The sequence below is a fragment of the Entelurus aequoreus genome, linkage group LG03 (genome assembly GCF_033978785.1).
Source record: "Entelurus aequoreus isolate RoL-2023_Sb linkage group LG03, RoL_Eaeq_v1.1, whole genome shotgun sequence".
Classification (NCBI taxonomy): domain Eukaryota; kingdom Metazoa; phylum Chordata; class Actinopteri; order Syngnathiformes; family Syngnathidae; genus Entelurus; species Entelurus aequoreus.
Window position 1 is genome coordinate 92,927,781 of NC_084733.1, and position 18,565 is coordinate 92,946,345.

The window sequence follows — 18,565 nt, forward strand, 5'->3', positions numbered from 1 at the left end:
AAGCGCTTTGAGTACCTTGAAGGTAGAAAAGCGCTATACAAGTATAACCCATTTATCATTTATTTATAATACTGTAGTTATTATGTAATAGTTGCCATGTAATACTGTCGTTATGTAATACTGTAGTTATTATGTAATAGTTGACATGTAATACTGTAGTTGTTATGTAATACTGTAGTTATTATGTAATAGTTGACATGTAATACTGTAGTTGTTATGTAATACTGTAGTTATTATGTAATAGTTGACATGTAATACTGTAGTTGTTATGTAATACTGTAGTTATTATGTAATAGTTGACATGTAATACTGTAGTTGTTATGTAATACTGTAGTTATTATGTAATAGTTGCCATGTAATACTGTCGTTATGTAATACTGTAGTTATTATGTAATAGTTGACATGTAATACTGTAGTTGTTATGTAATACTGTAGTTATTATGTAATAGTTGACATGTAATACTGTAGTTGTTATGTAATACTGTAGTTATTATGTAATAGTTGCCATGTAATACTGTAGTTATGTAATACTGTAGTTATTATGTAATAGTTGACATGTAATACTGTAGTTGTTATGTAATACTGTAGTTATTATGTAATAGTTGCCATGTAATACTGTCGTTATGTAATACTGTAGTTATTATGTAATAGTTGACATGTAATACTGTAGTTGTTATGTAATACTGTAGTTATTATGTAATAGTTGACATGTAATACTGTAGTTGTTATGTAATACTGTAGTTATTATGTAATAGTTGCCATGTAATACTGTAGTTATGTAATACTGTAGTTATTATGTAATAGTTGACATGTAATACTGTAGTTGTTATGTAATACTGTAGTTATTATGTAATAGTTGACATGTAATACTGTCGTTATGTAATACTGTAGTTATTATGTAATAGTTGACATGTAATACTGTAGTTGTTATGTAATACTGTAGTTATTATGTAATAGTTGACATGTAATACTGTAGTTGTTATGTAATACTGTAGTTATTATGTAATAGTTGACATGTAATACTGTAGTTGTTATGTAATACTGTAGTTATTATGTAATAGTTGACATGTAATACTGTAGTTGTTATGTAATACTGTAGTTATTATGTAATAGTTGACATGTAATACTGTAGTTGGTATGTAATACTGTAGTTATTATGTAATAGTTGACATGTAATACTGTAGTTGTTATGTAATACTGTAGTTATTATGTAATAGTTGACATGTAATACTGTAGTTATGTAATACTGTAGCTATTATGTAATAGTTGACATGTAATACTGTAGTTACTATGTAATACTGTAGTTATTATGTAATAGTTGACATGTAATACTGTAGTTGTTATGTAATACTGTAGTTATTATGTAATAGTTGACATGTAATACTGTAGTTGTTATGTAATACTGTAGTTATTATGTAATAGTTGACATGTAATACTGTAGTTGTTATGTAATACTGTAGTTATTATGTAATAGTTGACATGTAATACTGTAGTTGTTATGTAATACTGTAGTTATTATGTAATAGTTGACATGTAATACTGTAGTTGTTATGTAATACTGTAGTTATTATGTAATAGTTGACATGTAATACTGTAGTTGTTATGTAATACTGTAGTTATTATGTAATAGTTGACATGTAATACTGTAGTTGTTATGTAATACTGTAGCTATTATGTAATAGTTGCCATGTAATACTGTAGTTGTTATGTAATACTGTAGCTATTATGTAATAGTTGACATGTAATACTGTAGTTGTTATGTAATACTGTAGCTATTATGTAATAGTTGCCATGTAATACTGTAGTTGTTATGTAATACTGTAGTTATTATGTAATAGTTGACATGTAATACTGTAGTTGTTATGTAATACTGTAGTTATTATGTAATAGTTGGCATGTAATACTGTAGTTGTTATGTAATACTGTAGTTATTATGTAATAGTTGACATGTAATACTGTAGTTGTTATGTAATACTGTAGTTATTATGTAATAGTTGACATGTAATACTGTAGTTGTTATGTAATACTGTAGCTGTTATGTAATAGTTGACATGTAATACTGTAGTTGTTATGTAATACTGTAGCTGTTATGTAATAGTTGACATGTAATACTGTAGTTGTTATGAAATACTGTAGCTATTATGTAATAGTTGACATGTAATACTGTAGTTGTTATGTAATACTGTAGTTATATGTAATAGTTGACATGTAATACTGTAGTTGTTATGTAATACTGTAGTTATTATGTAATAGTTGACATGTAATACTGTAGTTGTTATGTAATACTGTAGTTATTATGTAATAGTTGACATGTAATACTGTAGTTATTATGTAATAGTTGACATGTAATACTGTAGTTGTTATGAAATACTGTAGTTATTATGTAATAGTTGACATGTAATACTGTAGTTGTTATGTAATACTGTAGCTATTATGTAATAGTTGACATGTAATACTGTAGTTGTTATGTAATACTGTAGCTATTATGTAATAGTTGCCATGTAATACTGTAGTTGTTATGTAATACTGTAGTTATTATGTAATAGTTGACATGTAATACTGTAGTTGTTATGTAATACTGTAGTTATTATGTAATAGTTGACATGTAATACTGTAGTTGTTATGTAATACTGTAGTTATTATGTAATAGTTGACATGTAATACTGTAGTTGTTATGTAATACTGTAGTTACTATGTAATAGTTGACATGTAATACTGTAGTTGTTATGTAATACTGTAGTTGTTATGTAATAGTTGACATGTAATACTGTAGTTGTTATGTAATACTGTAGCTGTTATGTAATAGTTGACATGTAATACTGTAGTTGTTATGAAATACTGTAGTTATTATGTAATAGTTGACATGTAATACTGTAGTTGTTATGTAATACTGTAGTTATTATGTAATAGTTGGCATGTAATACTGTAGTTGTTATGTAATACTGTAGTTATTATGTAATAGTTGACATGTAATACTGTAGTTGTTATGTAATACTGTAGTTATTATGTAATAGTTGACATGTAATACTGTAGTTGTTATGTAATACTGTAGTTATTATGTAATAGTTGACATGTAATACTGTCGTTGTTATGTAATACTGTAGTTATTATGTAATAGTTGACATGTAATACTGTAGTTGTTATGTAATACTGTAGTTATTATGTAATAGTTGACATGTAATACTGTAGTTATGTAATACTGTAGTTATTATGTAATAGTTGCCATGTAATACTGTAGTTGTTATGTAATACTTTAGTTGTTATGTAATAGTTGCCATGTAATACTGTAGTTGTTATGTAATACTGTAGTTGTTATGTAATAGTTGACATGTAATTGCTGTCATGTAATTGCTGTCATGTAATTGCTGTCGTATAATAGTTGTTGTGTAATAGTTGTCGTGTAATACTGTAGTTGTCGTGTAATAGTTGTCGTGTAATAGTTGTCGTGTAATACTGTAGTTGTCGTGTAATAGTTGTCGTATAATACTGTAGTTGTCATGTAATAGTTGTCGTGTAATACTGTAGTTGTCGTGTAATAGTTGTCATGTAATACTGTAGTTGTCGTGTAATAGTTGTCGTGTAATACTGTAGTTGTCGTGTAATAGTTGTCATGTAATACTGTAGTTGTCGTGTAATAGTTGTCGTGTAATAGTTGTCGTGTAATACTGTAGTTGTCGTGTAATAGTTGTCGTATAATACTGTAGTTGTCATGTAATAGTTGTCGTGTAATACTGTAGTTGTCGTGTAATAGTTGTCATGTAATACTGTAGTTGTCGTGTAATAGTTGTCGTGTAATACTGTAGTTGTCGTGTAATAGTTGTCATGTAATACTGTAGTTGTCGTGTAATAGTTGTCGTGTAATAGTTGTCGTGTAATAGTTGTCATGTAATACTGTAGTTGTTGTGTAATAGTTGTCGTGTAATAGTAGTCGTGTAATAGTTGTCGTGTAATAGTTGTCGTGTAATACTGTAGTTGTCGTGTAATAGTTGTCGTGTAATAGTTGTCATGTAATGCTGTAGTTGTTGTGTAATAGTTGTCGTGTAATAGTAGTCGTGTAATAGTAGTCGTGTAATAGTTGTCGTGTAATAGTTGTTGTGTAATAGTTGTCGTGTAATAGTTGTCGTGTAATAGTTGTCGTGTAATACTGTAGTTGTCGTGTAATAGTTGTCGTGTAATAGTTGTCGTGTAATAGTTGTCGTGTAATACTGTAGTTGTCGTGTAATAGTTGTTGTGTAATAGTTGTTGTGTAATAGTTGTTGTGTAATAGTAGTCGTGTAATAGTTGTTGTGTAATAGTTGTCGTGTAATACTGTAGTTGTCGTGTAATACTGTAGTTGTCGTGTAATAGTGTTGTGTAATAGTTGTTGTGTAATAGTTGTCGTGTAATAGTTGTCGTGTAATACTGTAGTTGTCGTGTAATAGTTGTCGTGTAATAGTTGTTGTGTAATAGTTGTCGTGTAATAGTTGTCGTGTAATAGTTGTCGTGTAATAGTTGTTGTGTAATAGTTGTCGTGTAATACTGTAGTTGTCGTGTAATAGTTGTCGTGTAATAGTTGTCGTGTAATAGTTGTTGTGTAATAGTAGTCGTGTAATAGTTGTCGTGTAATAGTTGTCGTGTAATACTGTAGTTGTCGTGTAATAGTTGTCGTGTAATAGTTGTCGTGTAATAGTAGTCGTGTAATAGTTGTCGTGTAATACTGTAGTTGTCGTGTAATAGTTGTCGTGTAATAGTTGTCGTGTAATACTGTAGTTGTTGTGTAATAGTTGTTGTGTAATAGTAGTCGTGTAATAGTTGTCGTGTAATAGTTGTCGTGTAATACTGTAGTTGTCGTGTAATAGTTGTCGTGTAATACTGTAGTTGTCGTGTAATAGTTGTCGTGTAATAGTTGTCGTGTAATAGTTGTCGTGTAATACTGTAGTTGTCGTGTAATAGTTGTTGTGTAATAGTTGTTCCAAAGGCAGACCAGCTTACTTTGCTAATGAGGTAAGCGGCCCAAGTGGCCGACCAATCAGAGAAGTTGCTGCCTCTGCTGCTCATGTAGATGGGCTTCTTGACTTTGGAGCCGCTGGCCTCCTTCTGGCTGCTCTTGTACCTGCACGCACACACACACACACACACACACACACACACACACACACACACACACACACACACACACACACACACACACACACACACACACACACACACACACACACACACACACACACACACACACACACACGCACACACGCACACACACACGCACACACACAAGTCGCCTGTCAAAGAGCCACTCAATAACACACAAGTCTCCTGTCAAAGTGCCACTCAATAACAGACAAGTCTCCTGTCAAAGTGCCACTCAATAACACACAAGTCTCCTGTCAAAGTGCCACTCAATAACACACAAGTCTCCTGTCAAAGTGCCACTCAATAACACACAAGTCTCCTGTCAAAGTGCCACTCAATAACACACAAGTCTCCTGTCAAAGTGCCACTCAATAACACACAAGTCACCTGTCAAAGAGCCACTCAATAACACACAAGTCACCTGTCAAAGTGCCACTCAATAACACACAAGTCTCCTGTCAAAGTGCCACTCAATAACACACAAGTCTCCTGTCAAAGAGCCACTCAATAACACACAAGTCTCCTGTCAAAGTGCCACTCAATAACACACAAGTCTCCTGTCAAAGTGCCACTCAATAACACACAAGTCTCCTGTCAAAGTGCCACTCAATAACACACAAGTCACCTGTCAAAGTGCCACTCAATAACACACAAGTCTCCTGTCAAAGAGCCACTCAATAACACACAAGTCACCTGTCAAAGTGCCACTCAATAACACACAAGTCTCCTGTCAAAGTGCCACTCAATAACACACAAGTCTCCTGTCAAAGTGCCACTCAATAACACACAAGTCTCCTGTCAAAGTGCCACTCAATAACACACAAGTCACCTGTCAAAGTGCCACTCAATAACACACAAGTCTCCTGTCAAAGTGCCACTCAATAACACACAAGTCTCCTGTCAAAGTGCCACTCAATAACACACAAGTCTCCTGTCAAAGAGCCACTCAATAACACACAAGTCTCCTGTCAAAGTGCCACTCAATAACACACAAGTCTCCTGTCAAAGTGCCACTCAATAACACACAAGTCTCCTGTCAAAGTGCCACTCAATAACACACAAGTCACCTGTCAAAGAGCCACTCAATAACACACAAGTCACCTGTCAAAGTGCCACTCAATAACACACAAGTCTCCTGTCAAAGTGCCACTCAATAACACACAAGTCTCCTGTCAAAGTGCCACTCAATAACACACAAGTCTCCTGTCAAAGTGCCACTCAATAACACACAAGTCACCTGTCAAAGTGCCACTCAATAACACACAAGTCTCCTGTCAAAGTGCCACTCAATAACACACAAGTCTCCTGTCAAAGAGTCAATAGGGAGCCGAGTGAAAAGGCACCTGCTGTTCAGGTGAGTCTCCAGTATCTCCTGGATGTGTTCAGGGAATCTCCTCCACAGGCGACGTCCTGCTGAGTCCTGGCGGCCTTCACGACACTCAAAGATGGAGAGGAGCTCCTGCACAGCAAACACATTTACAACTATTTCATTCAAAAAACTACTGAATGTAGTATCTGAATGTAGTATCTGAATGTAGTACCTGAATGTAGTATCTGAATGTAGTATCTGAATGTAGTACCTGAATGTAGTACCTGAATGTAGTACCTGAATGTAGTACCTGAATGTAGTACCTGAATGTAGTATCTGAATGTAGTACCTGAATGTAGTACCTGAATGTAGTATCTGAATGTAGTACCTGAATGTAGTACCTGAATGTAGTATCTGAATGTAGTACCTGAATGTAGTACCTGAATGTAGTACCTGAATGTAGTATCTGAATGTAGTATCTGAATGTAGTACCTGAATGTAGTATCTGAATGTAGTATCTGAATGTAGTATCTGAATGTAGTACCTGAATGTAGTATCTGAATGTAGTAGCTGAATGTAGTACCTGAATGTAGTATCTGAATGTAGTACCTGAATGTAGTACCTGAATGTAGTATCTGAATGTAGTACCTGAATGTAGTACCTGAATGTAGTATCTGAATGTAGTACCTGAATGTAGTACCTGAATGTAGTACCTGAATGTAGTATCTGAATGTAGTATCTGAATGTAGTACCTGAATGTAGTATCTGAATGTAGTATCTGAATGTAGTATCTGAATGTAGTACCTGAATGCAGTACCTGAATGTAGTACCTGAATGTAGTAGCTGAATGTAGTACCTGAATGTAGTACCTGAATGTAGTACCTGAATGTAGTATCTGAATGTAGTACCTGAATGTAGTAGCTGAATGTAGTATCTGAATGTAGTACCTGAATGTAGTACCTGAATGTAGTAGCTGAATGTAGTAGCTGAATGTAGTATCTGAATGCAGTACCTGAAGGCAGTACCTGAATGTAGTACCTGAATGTAGTATCTGAATGTAGTATCTGAATGTAGTAGCTGAATGTAGTACCTGAATGTAGTATCTGAATGTAGTACCTGAATGTAGTACCTGAATGTAGTACCTGAATGTAGTATCTGAATGTAGTACCTGAATGTAGTAGCTGAATGTAGTATCTGAATGTAGTACCTGAATGTAGTACCTGAATGTAGTAGCTGAATGTAGTAGCTGAATGTAGTACCTGAATGTAGTAGCTGAATGTAGTATCTGAATGTAGTACCTGAATGTAGTACCTGAATGTAGTAGCTGAATGTAGTAGCTGAATGTAGTAGCTGAATGTAGTAGCTGAATGTAGTACCTGAATGTAGTAGCTGAATGTAGTATCTGAATGTAGTAGCTGAATGTAGTACCTGAATGTAGTACCTGAATGTAGTACCTGAATGTGGTACCTGAATGTAGTATCTGAATGTAGTAGCTGAATGTAGTACCTGAATGGCATAAGCAGCTGAATCCTGCGCTCGCACGTTGTCAGCGTACGCTAGGAATGTTCTGGTCAGCTCATTCAGCAGGTCATAGGCGAAGTTTGGATCCTCAACTCCACTCTGGTTAGTACAGTAACAAGTACAGTAATATCACCTGGTTAGTATAATAACAAGTACAGTAATACCAACTGGTTAGTATAATAACGAAGTAAAGCCGGCTGCGTTTCTGGGTGTTGTTGATAAATTTAGTTAAGAGATTAATATATAAACAAACGAGGAGGCTCTATCTCCCAATAGTAAAGAACTATTTCAAAATCCCTGGATCTGGACAGTAATCTACAACAGCCTCAAAATCTAATCACTTTTGCTTGCATGCAGAACAGCCCCAGGCCTATGAACATGAACACTACATCAACACACCCAAGACAATGGGCATATACACACACACACTCCTCCCCCACCCCACGCCTTCACCACCGCTTGATTCCCCTTCGGGGTGATGGACGGCTGGCAGCGCTTCATAGCAGCAGTCGACCTCCAGGGCCCCAACTCCCCCCCCCCACCCCCGTTGCGAGTTGTCGTGATTAAATGTAACATGTTTATGTGTGCACGGCATGGGAGTTTTTTCCCCACTCCAGACTAGGCCCCTTCAGGAGCCCAGTCGAGATTAGGGATGATACTCAAAACCGGTTTTCCCGGTTGTTTGATAAGAAAAGAACAGAGTCCTCGGACTCGAATCCCTTTTTGAGAACCGGTACCCGTTATCGCAGGGGTCACCAACCTTTTTGAAAGCAAGAGCTACTTCTTGGGTAGTGATTAATGCGAAGGGCTACCAGTTTGATACACACTTAAATAAATTGCCAAAAAATAGCCAATTTGCTCAATTTACCTTTAACTCTATGTTATTATTAATAATTAATGATATTTACACTTAATTGAACGGTTTAAAAGAGGAGAAAACACGAAAAAAATGACAATCAAATTTTGAAACATAGTTTATCTTCAATTTCGACTCTTTAAAATTCAAAATTCAACCGAAAAAAAAGAAGAGAAAAACTAGCTAATTCGAATCTTTTTGAAAAAATTAAAAAAATAATTTATGGAACATCATTAGTAATTTTTCCTGATTAATTTTAGAATTTTGATGACATGTTTTAAATAGGTTAAAATCCAATCTGCACTTTGTTAGAATATATAACAAATTGGACCAAGCTATATTTCTAACAAAGACAAATCATTATTTCTTCTAGATTTTCCAGAACAAAAATTTTATAAGATATTCAAAAGACTTTGAAATAAGATTTAAATTTTATTCTACAGATTTTCTAGATTTGCCAGAATACTTTTTTTGAATTTTAATCCTAATAAGTTTGAAGAAATATTTCACAAATATTCTTCGTCGAAAAAACAGAAGCTAAAATGAAGAATTAAATTACTTTTTTTTTTTTATTATTCTCTACAATAATAAAAGAAAAAAATACTTGAACATTGATTTAAATTGTCAGGAAAGAAGAGGAAGGAATTTAAAAGGTAAAAAGGTATATGTGTTTAAATATCCTAAAATCATTTTTAAGGTTGTATTTTTTCTCTAAAATTGTCTTTCTGAAAGTTATAAGAAGCAAAGTAAAAAAATGTATGCATTTATTTAAACAAGTGAAGACCAAGTCTTTAAAATATTTTCTTGGATTTTCAAATTCTATTTGAGTTTTGTCTCTCTTACAATTAAAAATGTCGAGCAAAGCGAGACCAGCTTGCTAGTAAATAAATACAATTAAAAAAATAGAGGCAGCTCACTGGTAAGTGCTGCTATTTGAGCTATTTTTAGAACAGGCCAGCGGGCTACTCATCTGGTCCTTACGGGCTACCTGGTGCCCGCGGGCACCGCGTTGGTGACCCCTGCGTTATCGAGACCACTATAGTAAAGGAAAATAGTTGATTCTTTATTCGAATCCCGTCCCGACCAAAAATGCTCCGTGGGACATCACAAGAAATGACGTCACGTAGCTCAGTCATTAGGCGCAGATAGGGAAAGCAGGAAAACAATGGACGGGAAAAAGCGCTCCAAGGTGTAATAAAGTTCAAGACAAAAGCTATAATCCATCAAATAACTTTACTGAGAGATTTGAGCAGGGTAAAACACATGACCAACACTTTTACCACCAACCGGAAACATAGCAACCAGGCTAGCAACGCACCTCCTTTACGGCAGCTGTCGCAACGTTCTTAAAACAACCGCAGCACATACATATATATACAACATATCTCCCTTTTTTAACTTTTGTTTTTCTTTCCTTGTAAACAAAACAAAATCACACTGTAGATGTGTTGTCTGTCTAATTATAAATAATGCAGACGAGGCGTGATGGCTGAGTTCTTGACGTTTACTTTCACAGCGTGGCAACATGCAACACTTTTCGGGGCTACCGCGCATGCTCGTCACTCCCGTTGCATGCTGGGTAGTGTAGTTGTTATATTCTCTCGCTCATAACATTTTTCCCCCTGAAAAGAAATAAAGTTAACTCAATAAAGTGTATTTCTTTTTTTAGCTTTAACTTTTCATTTTTTAGCATTGTAACCACATTTGCAAACAACTTTTCTCTTCATAGAATTTTCTTTCAATAAAGAAATAAAGTGCAAAAACGTCAAAGCATCATAACAAACAGTTATGTTCCAATAGCAGCAGAAGTGCACTTTTTGGAGAGCTGTATTATTTTCAGTTTTGTGCCCAAGGGACTGATTTTATTTAACACTATAGTATTATATATACACCTATAGTGATCACAGAGACAGGTTGTTTTTGTGTTACTGTATATATTTGTTTCTCTGAAAAATCCCACTTAATATACTTTGGGTAACAACAGTCAATATTTATTTATTTTATTTTATTTTTTTAGGTGGGTAACAGTCAATATTTATTTATTTATTAGATTTTATTTTTTCATTATATAATAAAAGTGAGCTTTTGTTCAACCAAATATTGTGTGTTTTTTTCCATATACAACAACCTATCTGGACTCGATAAGAGAATCGATAAGGAATCGGTTCGATAAGAGGATTCGATAATAGGCTCGAACTCGATAATTCCTTATCAAACATCATCCTTAGTCGAGATTGTATTTTTTTACTCATCTTCTTCCCCAGCGTTTTACCTTTTTCCCACCTTTTACGGGGCGCCTCGTGGCCACCCATCAGCGTTCCTGTTCTGTAACCCTGTACACTGTTTGTCTCATCTTGAACGGGTTTGTGCTGAAAACATAGTTTCGTTGTACTTGTTGCAATGACAATAAAGACCTATCCTACTTGTTACTTATCACATTTCCAACATTTTCTAAACCTTTTATCGACACCCGCCCCTAACTTTTTGAGTTATGGTGCTCACTAACCAACTAACCCTGGCAGTGTTTCCCACACATTCATTTATTTGTGGCGGCCCGCCACGAAAGAATTACGTCTGCCACAAATTAAAAAAAAAAAAATATATATATATATATATAATAATAATAATAAATTTTAAAAAATAATTTAAAAAAATAAATAAATAAAATAATAATAATAATTTTTTTTGTATTTTTTTTTTGGTCCTGTCCAGCTTTTCAGGCAAATCATATAGTTGATGTAGATGCCCATATAGGCTGTTCAGATTTACTTTACAAAAGAGAAGTGTAGGATACTTCTCTTGTTGCCTTATTTGTATTTGACCACTACTGTTTTCTGTTTATTTGTTACTGACTGTGGCAGGACACCTCTGCCTCTGTTTCACTTTATGTTGCTGGTAAAAAATATGCTTGTAGTAGTAGGCTAAAGTTAAATTATTTAGTATGCACTAATTAAAGGGGCAGAGCTTTAAGAGACATTTTAGCTTTTATATTTTATAAGATATATTTTTTGTAAGAACCACGATTAATAAATATATTTCAGTGAATAACTTATTGTTCAAATCTGTATATAAATATGTACATAAAGTGTTGTAATTATATTGTAAAATGGATGGATGGATGGACGTTTAAAACAAAACTGTTATTATTAAATAGTAAGTATACATTTTTTGAGCCTTTTTAGAGAAAATCCTATCATTGTAGTAAATTATGCAAATTACTTGATGATGTCATGGTGACCACGCCCCCACCGCCACAGGCATCTTGGCAGTTTATGGGAAACACTGCCTGGTGAAGTTAAACATATGTTTCAAAAGTTATTTGAATTAAGAAGTTAAACTCAAACAAAAAGAGCTATTAAAGGCTCAGGACGTTCAGAACAGCAATCCTTTTTGAACTTTTCTAAAAATATTGTAAAGTTTGGCTTGATATAGTCGTCAAAGACTATTTCTTTGTCGTTATCGTACTGGATGGTAGCATCCGACTGCATCGTTGCCATCCACGATGAAAAAACATTCATAAAGACCATGAAGTGACACGTTTACCACAAAGGTGTTGCTGTCGCCGTGCGTGTGCGATGGCGTCAGGTCCAGGCGTCCGGGGTCCACGGCGCCCAGCTCCCCGAGACACTCTCCGCACAGCAGCCTGGCCTGCGGGGACGAGTCCTGGCAACCCTTGAGCAGCACCGACACCAGGCTGGAGATCAGCGGCTCCACCGCCTCACTGGCGCAAACGCGCCTCAGTAGCCAGGCCTGCTCATCCCAACGCACAAACACAGTTTAGGAAATGATGGTACACTTTTTATCAGGGGTAGGCAGCATGAACATCTCAGGGTACGAAACAATCAGGGTATTAAGGCCACGGTACCTTATTACTGTGGTATATGTCCCAAAAAACACAAAACAAAGATGTGTAAAATGAAGTGGCAGGAATGTTTAGGACAGGGGTCACCAACGCGGTGCCCGCGGGCACCAGGTAGCCCGTAAGGACCAGATGAGTAGCCCGCTGGCCTGTTCTGAAAATAGCAGCACTTACCAGTGAGCTGCCTCTATTTTTTAAATTGTATTTATTTACTAGCAAGCTGGTCTCGCTTTGCCAGACATTTTTAATTCTAAGAGAGACAAAACTCAAATAGAATTTGAAAATCCAAGGAAATATTTTAAAGACTTGGTCTTCACTTGTTTAAATAAATTCATTATTTTTTTTACTTTGCTTCTTATAACTTTCAGAACGACAATTTTAGAGAAAAAATACAACCCTAAAAATGATTTTAGGATTTTTAAGCACATATACCTTTTAAATTCCTTCCTCCTATTTCCTGACAATTTAAATCAATGTTCAAGTAAATTTATTTTTTTTATTATAAAGAATAATAAATACATTTTAATTTAATTCTTCATTTTAGCTTCTGTTTTTTCGACAAAGAATATTTGTTAAATATTTCTTCAAACTTATTATGATTCAAATTCAAAAAAATCATTCCGGCAAATCTACAAAATCTGTAGAATCAAATTTAAATCTTATTTCAAAGTCTTTTGAATTTCTTTTAAAAATTTTGTTCTGGAAAATCTAGAAGAAATAATGATTTGTCTTTGTTAGAAATATAGCTTGGTCCAATTTGTTATATATTCTAACAAAGTGTAGATTGGATTTTAACCTATTTAAAACATGTCATCAAAATTCTAAAATTAATCTTAATCAGGAAAAATTACTAATGATGTCTCATAAATTATTTTTTTAATTTTTTCAAAAAGATTCGAATTAGCTAGTTTTTCTCTTCTTTTTTTTGATTGAATTTTGAATTTTAAAGTGTCGAAATTGAAGATAAACTATGTTTAAAAATTTAATTGTCATTTTTTTCGTGTTTTCTCCTCTTTTAAACCGTTTAATTAAGTGTAAATATCATTAATTATTAATAATAACATAGAGTTAAAGGTAAATTGAGCAAATTGGCTATTTCTGGCAATTTATTTAAGTGTGTAGCTTGGTCCAATTTGTTATATATTCTAACAAAGTGTAGATTGGATTTTAACCTATTTAAAACATGTCATCAAAATTCTAAAATTAATCTTAATCAGGAAAAATTACTAATGATGTCCCAAAAATTATTTTTTAAATTTTTTCAAAAAGATTCGAATTAGCTATTTTTTCTGTTCTTTTTTTTGATTGAATTTTGAATTTTAAAGAGTCGAAAATGAAGACAAACTATGTTTAAAAATTTAATTGTCATTTTTTTTCGTGTTTTCTCCTCTTTTAAACCGTTCAATTAAGTCTAAATATGATTAATTATTAATAATAACATAGAGTTAAAGGTAAATTGAGCAAATTGGCTATTTCTTCATAATGCTCAAATGTTCCAATTAGAGACGTAAAGGCACTGCCTTTTGCGTGCCGGCCCAGTCACATAATATCTACGGCTTTTCACACACACAAGTGAATGCAAGTCATACTCGGTCAACAGCCATGCAGGTCACACTGAGGGTTGCCGTATAAGCAACTTTAACACTATTACAAATATGCACCACACCAAACAAGAATGACAAACACATTTCGGGAGAACATCCGCACCGTAACACAACAGAACAAATACCCAGAACCCCTTGCAGCACTAACTCTTCCAGAACGCTACAATATACACCCCCCACTCTGTTTTGAGGCATGTTAAAAAAAAGTACCGGTAATGCACTTTGTGACTTCAATAATAAAAATGGCAGTGCCATGTTGGCATTTATTTTTCCATAACGTGAGTTAGTTTTACTCACACAAAAGGGTTGTTTCTTTCTGTTATTAATATTTCAGGTTCCTACATTATATACCAGGGGTCACCAACCTTTTTGAAAGCAAGAGCTACTTCTTGGGTAGTGATTAATGCGAAGGGCTACCAGTTTGATACACACTTAAATAAATGGCCAGAAATAGCCAATTTGCTCAATTTACCTTTAACTCTATGTTATTATTAATAATTAATGATATTTACACTTAATTGAACGGTTTAAAAGAGGAGAAAACACGAAAAAAATGACAATTAAATTTGGAAACATAGTTTATCTTCAATTTCGACTCTTTAAAATTCAAAATTCAACCGAAAAAAAGAAGAGAAAAACTTTTAAAAAGTATTTATGGAACATCATAAGTAATTTTTCCTGATTAAGATTAATTTTAGAATTTTAAAGACATGTTTTAAGTAGGTTAAAATCCAATCTACACTTTGTTAGAATATATAACAAATTGGACCAAGCTATATTTCTAACAAAGACAAATCATTATTTCTTCTCGATTTTCCAGAACAAAAATTTTAAAAGGAATTCAAAAGACTTTGAAATAAGATTTAAATTTGATTCTACAGATTTTCTAGATTTGCCAGAATAATTTTTTTGAATTTTAATCATAATAAGTTTGAAGAAATATTTCACAAATATTCTTCGTCGAAAAAACAGAAGCCAAAATGAAGAATTAAATTAAAATGTATTTATTATTCTTTACAATAAAAAAAATAAATTGACTTGAACATTGATTTCAATTGTCAGGAAAGAAGAGGAAGGAATTTAAAAGGTAAAAAGGTATATGTGTTTAAAAATCCTAAAATAATTTTTAAGGTTGTATTTTTTCTCTAAAATTGTCTTTCTGAAAGTTATAAGAAGCAAAGTAAAAAAAATGAATGAATTTATTTAAACAAGTGAAGACCAAGTCTTTAAAATATTTTCTTGGATTTTGAAATTCTATTTGAGTTTTGTCTCTCTTAGAATTAAAAATGTCGGGCAAAGTGAGACCAGCTTGCTAGTAAATAAATAACGTTTAAAAAATAGAGGCAGCTCACTGGTAAGTGCTGCTATTTGAGCTATTTTTAGAACAGGCCAGCGGGCTACTCATCTGGGGCCGTACTTATCAAGCTTCTTAGAGTGCCATTTTACACTTAAGTCCTGAGAATTTGCGAAATTTAGTCCTACTCTCAAACTTAAGAATAAAAGCTTTTTATCAACGTTCTTAAGTCTAAGAATCACTCCTACTCTCCACGATATTTAAGAGACCTTCAGAGGTGTCTTAAGTGGTTAGGAGTTGCCAGCAGGGGATGGCACTGAGGCGAGAGAGACGTGCGCCAACGTTCAGGGAACGGAACAATGTTGTTGTTTTTTTATGACGAGCAGCTGATCAAACGGTATCGTTTAGACAGAGCGGATATTATTTTTGTCACAGATTTAATACTTTTCGATTCCTTGTTGATTTCTGCATGTGTCTGCAGTGGGCTAGTATATATAGAGCCACCCACACCAGTTTAAAATTAGTTGCCTAATTAATGAGTTGGAAAGAAAATGTTATGACCGTAGCGTATGTGTGTGGCCGTGAGGTGAGTGACGTCAGTGAGTGTGTGGGCGAGAGAAGAGAGGGAGCGGTAGCGTGAGTGCCGGCGGGGACTAGTTTGTTTTGTATTATTTTGTAGTTTATTGTCAAAATATACACTCCCATTGTCCACTTCAATATTTCCAAGATATTTCTTTATTCTTAGACAACGGATTCCCTTCCGTGATTGGTCATTTCTATGGACACAGAAATGACGTCACCTAAAATTGCGTTTACGGCACATAGTAATGTCGTAATTCAGCTCTGAGTGTGACACTTAAGATTCAGTCCTACACTTCGCTGAAAGTGTGAGTAAGACGCTTGATAACTAACTTTTAAGTGCAGCTTTCAGCCAAGAATTTATTTACTCTTAAGTCAACTCTTAGCAGACTTCTTAGGAGTCATTCTAAGAAGCTTGATAAGTACGGCCCCTGGTCCTTACGGGCTACCTGGTGCCCGCGGGCCCCGCGTTGGTGACCCCTGTTATAGATCAATACAGTCTGCAGGGATACAGTCCGTAAGCACACATGATTGTATTTTTTTTACGACAAAAAAAATAAAATACCATTATTTATTATTATTTGTATTATTTTCAGTTTTGTGCCCAAGGGACTGATTTTATTTAACATTATATTATTATTTATACACCTATAGTGATCACAGAGACAGGTTGTTTTTGTGTTACTGTATATATTTGTTTTTCTGAAAAATCCCACTTAATATACTTTGGGTAACAACAGTCAATATTTATTTTTATTTTTTTTATTTTTTAGGGGGGTAACAACAGTCAATATTTATTTATTTTATTTTATTCTTATAAAATAAAAGTGAGCTTTTGTTAAACCAAATATTGTGTGTTTTTTTTCCACACACAACAACCTATCTGGATTCGATAAGAGAATCGATAAGGAATCGGTTCGATAGGAGGATTCGATAATGGGCTCGAACTCGATCATTTCTTATCGAACATCATCCCCACTTATCACACACCTGGTTGTTGTGCATCGTGTCCCTCAGGCTGGTAAGCGCGTGAATGCGCACGTCCACATTCTCGTGCTGCACGGCTCTCATGGACAGCTGCAGGGCGGACACCAGGTCACTGGTACTGGCGGTCAGCTAAGAAAAGGTACAACAAACTGTTAGAATAATTATATATAAGCTATCGCACAACTCTTACGCTTAAAGGTCGTTGCTATCGTTATTATCTATAGTGCTCTTTTCTGCTTCGTGCCGGAGCACACAACTTATCTTCCACGGCATATGAGGGGTGGCCTCGCCGCGGATGTTTTCTTTGTTTTAGCCCGCTAACAGCCAAGGACGTACCAGGACCTCAACAAAGATAAGGCGACAGCACGCGGACAAAGCAGAGACAAGGCGATCACAAGGCCCCCAGCACATTCCGTCACGTATTGTGCGTACTGGAGCTGCTTTGCATAATGCGTGGCCCCTCCCTTTAGAGGCAGCCTCAGTGATGTTAACTAGGGAACTCCCGAATAAATAGAGGAGCGCGTGGGACTGCCCCTCAGAGCGTGGTGGGAGACTGTAGCTGAGTGTGCAGCCCCAAACGTTTCTCCTCATGAGCAAAATTGAACACTGTCTCTGCCTGATTCCTTGCTTCTTGTCTTGTTTAATAGATAGTTCGGTGTTTGAGCCTGACACAAACTATTACTATTGCTGTGTTAGTGTGTTCCAGTGTACCGACGAGTACCCAACCTTCTTGTAGTTCTGCAGGACAGTGTGGATGTCTTCCAGCTCAGGGTGCTGCGGCAGGAAATAAATCTCATGGAGGTAGTCGTTGACTTCTTCCCTGCGAGAGACGCGAGACACCATCGTCACCAACTGACGTGCAAACGAATCCCGTCTTTGAAGCGAACGATGACAACCGATTCTCAGTTGTGAGACGTTTTTTATGCACACGCAATTTTGACGTCAGCATTTGCCTCCTGACTGGCAACTGGACTAGAAAATGAATCAAAATTAAAGAAATAAACTTTTTTAAAGAAAACAAATACATACAGTACAGGCCAAAAGTTTGGACACACCTTCTCATTCAATGTGTTTTCTTTATTTTCATGACTATTTACACATATAAAACTACAAAACAAATTAGTACATAATAAAAATGTGAGTACAAAATTACAGTGTACTTGGACTACTTCTTGTTAGAATAATGAACCCAAAAGGTGAATGCAAATAAATAAATAAAATACAATTTAAATGATTTATAATTTTTTTTAAATATATATGTACGTATATATTTTTTTACACTTTATTTATTTTTTATTATATTTTTATGCGTAGTAATATACAGTACAGGCCCCAAAAGTTTGGACACACCTTCTCATTTCAATGTGTTTTCTTTATTTTCATGACTATTTACATTGTAGATTGTCACATATAAAACTACAAAACAAATTAGGACATAATAAAA

The 18,565-nt window shown here is 34.6% G+C and overlaps 1 protein-coding gene across 1 annotated transcript in view; it reads right to left on the reverse strand.

Annotated features, from left to right (window-relative positions):
* The window catches only part of atr (ATR serine/threonine kinase), a 95,564-nt gene that overhangs the window by 35,879 nt on the left and 41,120 nt on the right, over nucleotides 1–18,565 (reverse strand). Inside the window, exons 21-26 of the mRNA XM_062043255.1 lie at nucleotides 17,848–17,941; nucleotides 17,125–17,250; nucleotides 12,342–12,548; nucleotides 7,928–8,041; nucleotides 6,456–6,571; nucleotides 4,972–5,092 (exon numbers count right to left, since the gene is read on the reverse strand). Coding sequence (XP_061899239.1) covers nucleotides 4,972–5,092; nucleotides 6,456–6,571; nucleotides 7,928–8,041; nucleotides 12,342–12,548; nucleotides 17,125–17,250; nucleotides 17,848–17,941 — 778 coding nt within the window. The remainder of the gene's footprint in view (nucleotides 1–4,971; nucleotides 5,093–6,455; nucleotides 6,572–7,927; nucleotides 8,042–12,341; nucleotides 12,549–17,124; nucleotides 17,251–17,847; nucleotides 17,942–18,565) is intronic.